General features: G+C 33.9%; 1 protein-coding gene across 2 annotated transcripts; it reads left to right on the top strand.

Annotated features, from left to right (window-relative positions):
• The first annotated feature begins 5,135 nt into the window (after positions 1–5,135).
• On the top strand, positions 5,136–9,056 carry LOC131051798 (alpha pinene synthase, chloroplastic). 2 transcript variants are annotated; one of them, XM_057986406.2, is made up of 10 exons: positions 5,136–5,425; positions 5,761–5,933; positions 6,051–6,136; positions 6,269–6,483; positions 6,619–6,716; positions 6,822–6,914; positions 7,071–7,166; positions 7,382–7,520; positions 8,265–8,513; positions 8,640–9,056. In XM_057986406.2, the coding sequence occupies exons 1-10, from the start codon at positions 5,183–5,185 to the stop codon at positions 8,934–8,936; spliced, it is 1,689 nt and encodes a 562-aa protein (XP_057842389.2). In that variant the 5' UTR covers positions 5,136–5,182; the 3' UTR covers positions 8,937–9,056. The 2 variants fall into 2 exon arrangements, with proteins under 2 accessions (XP_057842389.2, XP_057842388.2); XM_057986405.2 differs by having other exon boundaries at positions 7,071–7,286.
• Positions 9,057–11,777: the final 2,721 nt, after the last annotated feature.

Below are 11,777 nucleotides of genomic sequence, written 5' to 3'. Positions count from 1 at the left end.
GGGGAAGGCCCATGGGGTCTAAGAATAAGGCTAACTCTACGAAAAAAAAGGACAAGGGTTCCCCTGCTTGTGACAACAGCCTCCTAGCTGTTGAAGGCCCATAACTACCCCATCTGGTTTACCATGAAATTCATCTCATGGAATGTGAGAGGTCTGGAAGCTCCAGACAGGAAGAGGATTGTTAAATGTTTCATGGATTCCCATAAAGATATGGATTTCCTTATGCTTCAGGAGCTAAAATCTGTTAATTTTACTCTAGAAACTAATTTAAACTTCATTTGGAAGGACTCTATCAAATTCTAATCTAGCCATCTCAAGGGTAGGGGAGGTGTTGGTTTGCTCGTCAGCCCTAAATGGGCGAATCACATCACTGGCAAGGGCTTCTCCCCATGTAACAGGGTTGTTTGGGCATCAGTTAGTATTAACAACACCCTCTTTGGGATCTGTAACATCTATGCGTCTAATGACTATAAGGAAAGAATATCCCTCTAGGATTGAATTGCCTTTGGTTGGAAGGGTTCTGAAAAAACCCATTCGGATAGGATGAAACATATTAGAAATTTGTTTGACCCTCTACTCAGTAAAAAGGTTGAATCCAAGGGGCTATGGAACACATGGTGTAACTCCCAAATAGGTCCTAATAGAATCTATTGTAGGCTCGACCAAATTTATGCCAATAAGGACCTCCTTTCATTTGCCCCTAATGCTCATGGTAACCCTATTGTGGTCTACCCCTTTACTTTATCTGATCATCACCCTATCTCTACCCATATCAGATTGTCTAACCCTCTTCCCACCAATAGGTTGGGGCCTAAGAAATTCATTCTCAACACTAACCTCCTCAAAGATGCGGATGTTCTCTCTACCATTAGCATTATCAGATTGATCAATAAAAGTAACGAGGACCTTGCGTCACATATTGATAGATGGAACTTTAATATTAACTCTTGGCAAAAAATTGCAAACTATTGATCAGAAAAGGGCCAAAGACTATAGATTTGAGGAAATTACTCTTAACAGTAACCTCTTACGGATGGAAAATGAAGTCTAGTCAGATCCCTCCAACCCCGAACTTGCTACTAATGTGGCTAGTGCGAGGGATACTCTTAGACGACACCAACACACCAAGATTAAGGGGGTGATGATTAGGGCCCGTACCCACTGGCTTCAGTTTGGTGACAAAGGTTCCAATTTTTTCTTTAACCTTCTTAGGCATAAACATAGCCGGGAAACAATTGATAGAATCATCATTGATAATGATGAGATCTTTGACCTTGACAAGATTAAAGAGGCCTTTGCTCTCTTTTACCAAAATCTATTCACCTCTGAGGAGTCTGAGGCAGATAAGACCCTTAGAATCGAGTTTCAAGCCAACATCCCCAGAAGGATCACTAAGGAAGATGCCTGCCTCCTGAAGTTCACTTCTCTTTTGATGAAATTCAAAGTGCCATCAATTCCCTCCATAATGATAAAGCCCCGCAGCCTGATGGGCTCCCTATTGAATATTACAAAGCTAATAGTGATTGGATCTGCTCTAACCTTTTGGACGTTTATAATGAGGCTGTCCTTAAAGGCTCCCTTGGAGGATCTATCAACAAGGGCACTATTAAACTCTTACCCAAGGATGGGGATAAGGTCCTCAGCGAAAACTGGAGGCCCATTACTCTTCTCAATGTTTCCTATAAGATTTTGGCTAAAATGCTTGCTATTAGGCTGGAAACGATCCTACCCAAGTTCATATGCTCTACGTTGACCAGGTTCATTAAGGGTAGATATATTCTGGAAAACCTTATTACCAGTTGGAAAGCTATGGATTGGGCTAAGGTCTCTGGGCAAGATGTTGTTATGTTTCTCCTAGACTTTGAAAAAGCCTATGATAGGCTGGAATGGGGCTTTATTATCCTAAAGCTTGAATCCTTTGGTTTTCCTAGGGAATTTTGTTCCTATGTTAAAGTCCTTTTACAGGATGCTTCTGCGCATATTGATGTTAATGGCTCCCTCTCACCTCCTATTTTGCTTTCCTGCTCCATTCATCAGGGGTGCCCTCTAGCCCTTGCCCTATTCGTTATTGCCTCGAATGCATTATACTATCTCCTTAGAGATAGCTCGCTCTCCACCAAAGTTAACAGAGTTAGGCTCCCTGATGACAATGAACTTATCAACATTCAATTTGTTGATGACACGACTCTCTTTCTTGAGCTTACCAAAGCTAATATGGATCACCTTAACCATAAATTACATCTGTTTGGCTCTATCGCGGGAGCCCAGATCTCTAAGGCCAAGTCGACGTTTCTTAGTTGGAGGGAGCATCCCCCGGATTGGTTTGATAACTATGGGTACCAATGGGGTGGTCCATCCAAGATTGTTAGATACCTTGGTGCCCGTTTTCTGAATCCCCCTCCCTGAAGGATATGTGGCTCTGGGTTAAAGGGAAAACTGACAAGAAACTAAACAAATGGAACAATAGATTCCTCTCCCTAGCTGGTAGAGTTCAAGTTTGCCAAAAAATCCTCTCATCTTATAATATCTACTATTCCTCTACTTGGATGTTTATCAACTACCAGATCCTTGAGATTCAAAAGGCTGTTAGGTAGTTTCTCTAGTTGGATGGTAAAGGCAACAGGAAATTGCATGTTGTTAATTGGAAATGGTGTCACACTGAGAAAACTCTTGGTGGCCTTAGGTTAAAAGATCTTAGGACCCAAGGTATTGCTCTTGCGGCTAAGTGGATCTTCCATGCCTTGGAAGGACATAAGCCTTGGAAGGTTTTAATCAGAAGCAACATTGAGAGGGTTGTTTTGAAGAAGGCCAACTCCTAGAAAGGTTTACCTTTTGCCGACCTGGTGGCCGATGATTTCCCTATCTTTGTCCAAGGCTCTTGTGTGTTTAGGTCTATCTGGAAGGCCTAGGAATATGTTAGAGGATTATTAGGTAACACTAGTGTTAGTAGTGGTGACCTTATCCATGGTGAGAGATCCATATGGTGGAACCTCCATCACGCGGGCAAGCCTCTGGTTCTCACACAAGGGTTCTTAGCTAGGGCCTGGGCCAGAAAAGGAATTAAACTCTTCATTTATATTCTGGAGCATGGTAATATTCCTTCTTGGGAAGAGCTCAGTTTGAAGTTCAACCTTCCTTCCTCTCAAAAAAGGACCTACCATTTGATTAAATGGGCTTGTGCGGATCTTGGACTGCCTAAGGATTGCTACGTGGACTCGCATAGTTTCTTATCTTTTAAGTGGGCAGATGGTATTCTTTTGTCTAAAATTAAGGCACGAAATATATATGCTATTCTGAACTCTGATTCCTCTATTATCAATCATGCTAATATGTTATGGTATTCTAACCTTTCTATTCTATAGTGGCAGAAAATATTTAGCAGGCTCTAGAAAAGTTCGATTGAACCAAAACTCAAGTGCTTTAAATGGTTGTTGTTGCTGAATAGGCTCCCTCTAAAATGGAGTTGTGATGCTTTTGATCTTTGTTGTATCTGTAAACTCCCTGATACTTGCAGGAATATCTTCTTTGACAGCTGCATTTCTAAGGAGATCTGGTTAATGTTTGGTTTTTCTATCCCTGACCTTATGAATACGATGAAAGTTATCTCTGGTTATATTCATGGCTTAAAGAAAGATGCTAATATTTTCTAGTTTATTTTATTTGCTAATATCCTCTAGTATATATGGAAGATTGGGAATGCTGAGAGGTTTGATGGTCAAACCAGGGCCCTTACTGAATCTTTCTGAATACTCATATTCTTTAAAATTGCTATGCAGGTTACTCTTACCATGAACGTTGAAAGGAATAAGCTATTGAGGTTCCTGAAAGACGGGCACGCCACCATGTTCATCTATGAGATGAAAGATGGGTACGAATGGAGACGCAACGGGGACAACCTCTCATCCTTTGAGGAGACGCTCAATAGGCTGAACAATGAAGTTAGAACTAATAGGGAACCCTCCTACGCCCAGGTTGAGATGTGATCTCAAATCCTGAGCCGGAAGAACATTGTCTGGATGGAAGGATCGTAGGGGTGGACGGCTTGGGTGGAGGCCATTGATGGCATCCTGTCCTAGCTTATCTGTTGTTTTCTTATAATTTCTCTGTTGGATAGTTTCAGACTTCTTGATCGTTCACTGTTGTGCGGTTTCAAACTCTCACTCTAGTTTAGTTTTTGTTTCTGCTATCATGTGGCGGTGACAACTATCTTTTTGTTCTATTCTCCCTCGATCTTTAATATAAAAAAAAAAATTATATAAAGATTAATATATTAATTATAAATAATTCTTTAATAATAACATTATCAAAAATATATAATAATAAATTTATTATTATTAATTTTAAGGTTATAATTTAAATAAATGATTATAACTTAATTAATAATTATGTTTTAATATAAATTTAATCTTAATTCTTATTAATTATAATAATTTTAAAATTATTAAATTATGATTAGGATTAAAATTAGGTTTATATTAAGAGTTAGTGTTAGAATAAGAGTTAAGGTTAAGGTTAAAATAAGGTTTAAATTATTTCTAAATTAAATTGTTAAAATAAGGTTTAAATTATTTCTAAATTAAGATTAAAGTTACAAAAAAAATATGATTAAAGTTGTATTTAACGTTAGATTTAGAGTTAGAATTAGGTTAAAAATTTGGCTAATTAGGTTAAAAATTTGGGTAGGGTACAAATTATGTTAAGGTTACAATTAGGGTTATTGTTAAGATTTGAATTAGTTATAGATACTATTGTAAGTTTATAACTATATTACAATTATGGCCACTCTCCATTATATTCTTGCAAAAATGTATTATCTAATATTATTATCCAACCTAATTCTAAACAAAAAAAAGTTATTATTATAGCAATACTAAAAAGTGGTTATGGCTATTTTTTTTTTGGCTTTTGGATAGTTTCAATGAATGCAATAGGATTGGTTAGGTGCACAAGGGTCATAAATTAGTGATTTTTCACCTAATTAGCCAAATTAGGGTGCACAAGGGTTCCTATTTCAACGCACGCGGGAGATGTAGAGAACCAGACTCTACACGTGGTAAAGAACACATGCTTTTTCACCTCCCCTTTTCACAAATGATTTTTCTCTATAAATTGGAAACAAACTAGCATTCCTTGCAACATTCAATTCTCTCTGTAAAAGAGCAACAAACAAATTTTGCTTGCAATGGCTCTTATCTCCATTTTTCCACCTAATTTGGGCTTCTGCCTCAAACCTCACCCTCCCCAGTCCCACAATCTTCAACTTTGCAGTAAAGCAGTGCCATTAATACCAAGGAAAAAGCTTATAAAGCCTATCGTAAATCAGGCCTTATCTAAAGTAGAAATCCCATTGCGGCGCACTGGTAAGCATCATCCCAACTTGTGGGGCGATGATTTTATACAGTCTCTTCCGAAGCATCCTTATGAGGTAACCAATTTTTTTCCTTCTTTTAAAAATTTATTGTATAGCCTGTTACAGTGCTTTAGTTTTGTTAGATGATAGATTTTAAAAAGCTTTCAGTTAATAATAGGTAGAACAGTTATGGTATTTTTGTTTTGTTAAACGATAGATTTTAAAAGCTTTCAGTTAATAATAGGTATAACTGTTACGGTAATTTTGTTTTGTTAAATGATAGATTTTAAAAGCTTTAAGTTTACAATAAGTAGAATGTTCACAATACAGAGATTGAATAAGAAATAAAAAATTGATTCACAAGATTACGTGAGTTTCTTATCAAATGAATGTCTCTTGGGATTTCATAGGCTCCTCTCTACGCTGAACATTGTGGGAGTCTTATTAGCGAGATCAAAGACATGTTCAGTGCATCTGCAGAAAATATTTCCCCACTTCTTGTCCTCGTTGATAATATTGAACGTCTTGGAATAGATCGACATTTTCAAAAGGAAATTAAAGAAGCCCTTGATTTTATTTACAGGTTTGCTTTTTATTAATTAAACATTTTTTTTTGAAAAGGTCCTGACTCCATAACTTTTTATTATTATAAACAATGTGCCATCAATATGTATATAACAGTTTGAAAGGAATGCAACAGGCATTGGGGTGAATGCCAAAGAGATCTCAACATCACGGCCTTGGGCTTTCGGATTCTTAGACTCCATAGATATCCTGTTTCTCCAGGTATAATCTCTGTTATAAATCTAAATACCTTGTGAAAATAAGAAACATTTTAACCTATATTCAATCTGATTTTTGGGTTCACTTGATATTGCTATATTTGCTAACACAATATTGTGGAAACTATAATGGCAGGAATGTTGGGAGCCTTTAGAACAGCAAATGGGCAGTTCTTGTGCTCCACTGCGCAAACAGAGGAGGATAAAATTAAAGGTATTCTAAATCTGTTTCGGGCTTCACATATTGCTTTTCGTGGGGAGAAAATTTTGGACGAGGCTAAGGAATTCTCTACTACATATTTAAATCAAGCTATGGAGAAGAGTGAGATCAGCTCAAACCTTTTACAAGAGGTAAGCTTAGGAAGACTAGAAGATTGACTCCTCTGTGAAGTGCAGATGCATTTACTATTTAGCTTGTTCTTTTCCTATATATAGATCATACAAACTCCTTTGCATATATTGTAATAAGAACATTTTTATATCCAGATATCATTCAATCTGGAGTATGGCTGGTACAGCAATCTGCCCAGATTGGAAGCAAAGAAATATATCCAGATCTATGGAGAAAACGAATCGTGGGCCAGGTAGTGGAAACACCTTTTATAGTATCAAATAAATGTATTTTACATTCATGTGTTTGCGACGTCATTTTGCCTTTGAATTAAAAATATGTACAATTGGCTACTTAGGATGGCGGGCAATGAGAAACTTTTAATTTTAGCTAAAATGGACTTCAATGCGATTCAGTCACTGCATCAACAAGAGCTTAAAACTTATTCTAGGTGAGTTAGCGACATTGATTATTAGATTTTATAATTATACGTATAATAGATTTAATTTTATTTTAACTATTTTTTATTAAGGAAGAAATTGGTTAGTAATTTTATGAGTAATTAAGGTTTTGCGTGATTTATTTTTAACTGGGTGTTGTATTTCAGATGGTGGAGGGAGTCTGGTTTGTCTAAATTGGAATTCGCTCGCCATCGTCATGTAGAATATTTTTTTATGGCATGTGCTATTTGTGAGGATGAGAGGTATTCTGCATTTAGATATGGCGTAGCAAAGTTCTCTACAATTGCAACATATTTAGATGATACATACGACACATATGGAACACTAGATGAATTGAAACTCCTCACAAAGGCTATCAAGAAGTAAGTGGTAAATCATGATTTGTCTAGTTATAACTTATACCTAATAATACATCTATTTAGGACTATGATATAATAATCTTCTATGTGTCTCTTAGGTGGGATCCGACATCTATAGACCATCTTCCCGAATATATGAAAGTTCTATATATGGCATTGTATGAGACAGTCAATGAAATGGATCGAGAAGCTGAAAAGATTCAAGGCCGAGATACTCTCATCCCCTCTAAAGATGCTGTATGGCTATGGTTTTTGTTATTTACCTTTACATAAATGAAATATTTTATTTACTTTAACTATCTTATAAATATATGCAAAGATCATCAAATTTGTTCAACCTTAGTTTTTAAAAGAGAAAACATAAAATATTATTTTAATTTCATATTTTTTCACATGCTTCATAATGTTATATATTATCATCTATTTAAAATTATGATTTTTACTCACAGGGCCATATTAATCTTATAAGCTTAAGTATTTTTATATCATATTGGTAAAAAAAAATGCTTGATTTCATATTAATTAAATTTAATTCTACTAAATGTTTTATTTAATCATCTTCTTTATGTGTGAAATACTTTATACACCTATTTTATTTTTCTTATTTTGTCACATAATTTGCTTTAGTCTACACATCTTAATTTTACTTGAATATAGAACTTAGCTTTATAATTTAATAAAACAAATTAATAGGCTTGTGTATATAGATTTGTTTAATTTTTGTCTAATCTTTCTTAATTTATTATATACCTTTTAAAATTTTTTTTTATCAAAAGTGTTTTGGGATGTGTATTAGTGCCTTTCTCCTTATATTATCTAATTGTTTAATACTTTGAAATTATTTTGTCGTGTCATATACTTTAGTGGGTTATTTATCTTTTATAACTAAAAATTAGGCTAAATTTAGTTTTAAATTTTTTTTTTTAAGGGAATAATATGCTTTTATTGTTTCTAATTTAAAACTATGGCTTGTTTATGTAGTGGGAAGGTTATGCAGATGCCATGATGCAAGAAGCTGAGTGGCTTGCTACAAGTCACATACCAACTTTGGAAGAACACATTGAGAATGGAACAGTTAGTTCAGGGACTCGTGCAACCACATTTCAACCCGTGTTAACAATAGATGAGATTCTTTCAGACAATATTCTTCCAAAAATTGATTATCCATCAAGATTCATGGATATTTTGTGTGTGAGCCTTAGACTAAGAGGTGATATTAAATCCTTTAAGGTATGTAATATAATTTTTTTTTAATATTAATAGCATTCTACGTAAATTCATAAAAATTAAAATGTTGAGTTTGATGTGAGCTCAATATATATATTTTAATATGAAATTCAATCTTTGGTTGTGAAGGGTGAGATAGCTCGAGGAGAAACAAATTCATCAGTAGCTTGTTATATGAGAGATAATCCAGGATCCACTGAAGAAGATGCATTGGATTACATCAAGAATTTATTGGATGAACGACTTAAAGAATTAAATTGGGAGTACTTGAAAAATGATGGAGTTCCAACATGTAGCAAGGATTATGCTTATGACATCACAAGAGGTTACCTACATTTCTACAAGGAGAGAGATGGTTTTAGTATTTCAAATAAAGACATACAAAATCATGTAACTCAAATCCTCATTGAACCTATAAACATGTAACCTTTGAATATAATTTAACAATTTCTACAGTGATATAAGCCACTTTATCATTAAACTAAGAGACATTTTACAATGTAATAGAAGTTTCATTTTCATAAATTAATGATATTTTCTTTCTAACACCGGTCTATATAATGGTTCTAAGGAATATTTCATGGATATGTGTGATAATTTTATAGTATCTTCAAAATTAAGAAAATAATTGTTGGCTGGTTAAAGTAAATAGTCTGTAATACAAACTACAATTGACTTATAGTAAAAAAATATTTTGATGGAATATATTGGAATATTAGCAAAATCATATTTAGTCATTTTAGTAACCATTATAATTGTCTAGCTTTGTGCAAATTTTAATTGGCTTCTATTACTCCCATGTTTAGGAGAATAAAATCCATTTGATCTAAATCTAGGCTTATTAAATAGATGAAAAATCAATCATAAGATAACTTACCTTAGTTAATTTAGAGAATACGGGAATTGATAATTTGAAATATTATATTAAGAATTAAATGAAAAGGGATTTTTTTAATATCTTTGGGAGTTTGATAAAGAACAACTGATATTATTGCTTATAATTTTAATCACTTATAATGGTAGGTTATAGATTATCTACAACACCAAGATCAAACCAATCTCCTTAGATGTATTCGCTGGGCATCTTTAAAGGCTATATGCTAGCCTAATATTAAAAACCTAGACATTATTGCAAGTTAATTTATGTTTACAACACTTTATTGATTAATATAGGTAATCCCAATGAAGTTTTCTACTAAAACCTATGGGTGCAAGTCAAACAAAAAAATTATATTAACATAGGCACTTCTAACAACACATAAATATGAAAATATATCAACTCGAGCATGCAAGTACACATTCAATTTGTTAGAATTAAGGTGTCATCTACCTTGCAAATCCTATGACATGGTTCTAACATCCTTAGAAAGTTCCCTAATACACTTAGGATGTATTGGGAAAATAGTTTGTAATATTTAATTCTCACCATTATTTATAAAACATTCATAAGGGGTGATGGGTTCCAATAGTAGTGGTTAAAGTGGCTTATGAACATAATTATTGTATTTTCAATTTATGGATGTCTAGAATAAGATATTTAATAACTTAAAAATGTTGGAAATATTGCATCATAGGATGAATAAAATAATAGTTTAGTAGGTTTGTTATTGCTTGTTGAATAGGTTATTATATTAGTGCTTTGAATGTGTTAAGCTGTTTAACAACTCAATATATTTAGGAGTTGTTGAAGGAGATTTCCTATGACATAGGATATGGAATTATATATATATGTAATATGTATTGAATAAGAGATATGAAACACATACTATTTTATTTTTAATTATTCTGGATTCTCTATCTCTGCACATATTTCAAATATGGTATTAGAGCAATGAAAACCTTGACTCTCTTATGAGAGGGGCTGGAATATGAGCTCAAATGTTGTTATCCTCTTGGTTGTAGGACTAGAATGGCATAGGTGTATAGAGATTTCAATTTATTGTTAGAAGTTTGCATAAATTATACTATAAGAATAGAAAGTAGTTGATGTTGTTGTATCAAAATAATCAAATATATCATTTGAAGGGTCATTAATGCATGTTCAAAAAGTCATTGGAAGGAGCAAAGAAAGGCTCCACATGTTTTTGCCTGAAACAAGGGCCAATCTGAGAGATGCAAAGAGCCCATTGTTTAGAATTTGATGATCAACCATAGTAACTAAGAATCATCTGCAAGCAAAACACTCATCACACAAAAGAAATCAAGCAAAGATTGTATGCCCCATAACAACCAAAGAATCCTATATTATTGCACAAAAAAATTGAAGATTCAATATTAAAGGTACAATTACAATGAATGAAAGACTTGTTTTATAGGAAGCAAGAGATGCCCTAATCCTCAAATTAGAAGAACTAAAGCAATGCAAAATAGGAGCTCAATTAAACTCAATTACACCTAGATAAAATAAAGCACCTAAATTTAGCTTAAGTGAAAAAAATTAAAGAACCTAATTATAAATAATTAGATAATTCTATAAAAGACTTCCCACTTCGTCTTGCCAACATTGAAAATCTAGTACATGTATGAATATGGAGATTACACCTTCATGATAGGTGGAATCATGTACAAGACCTCCAATCTCACCACCACCACCCCAGGGCATGTGCTCAAAAAGGCGAATTGGTTGGCATGGGAAAAGGGCCATTATCATTGATTTGTCAAATGGGTTCCACTACAAAAAAGAAATCATCTTACTGCTTGGTGTCAATGAACAATTTTGACATAAAACCTACGAATCTATGAGGGAGGGGAATCAAATTGACCCCAATTATCAAGAACAAAGATCAGCTACCTTTATATTATCTTGATATGCAAGAAGTGAGTGTTGGTGGGTCAAAGCTTAGTATTTTGAATGAGACTTTTTCCATGAAAGATGACAGAAGTGGGGGAATTGTTATCAATTTGGGAATCAATATTACTTATTGGGAGGAGGATGGGTCTGGAGTTGGATTGGATTTGTGTTATTAATTGCCTTTTGGTTTATCTATTTTTAGACTTTCAATCATTACTTTTCATTTTGCATGTGTAGACTTTGATCTTCCTATGGAGAATAATAGGCAAAATTCAATCTAAAGATAAGATTGGTTGGTATCTTTGTGATTCTTACAATTGAAAATTTAGGCTTTATTTTATAGTTTATTTTAGTCTTGGTTTTGGTCCCATTCTTAGCCATGTTTCTCATTTATATAGCTACATATTATTATTGTCTTGGGAATGTTGCTAAAGTCAAGTTGTATCAATTGTTTAGAATAGGGTCTATTTTAATGA

The sequence above is a fragment of the Cryptomeria japonica genome, chromosome 1 (genome assembly GCF_030272615.1).
Source record: "Cryptomeria japonica chromosome 1, Sugi_1.0, whole genome shotgun sequence".
Classification (NCBI taxonomy): Eukaryota; Viridiplantae; Streptophyta; class Pinopsida; order Cupressales; family Cupressaceae; genus Cryptomeria; species Cryptomeria japonica.
This window is presented reverse-complemented; position numbering and strand designations above follow the sequence as displayed.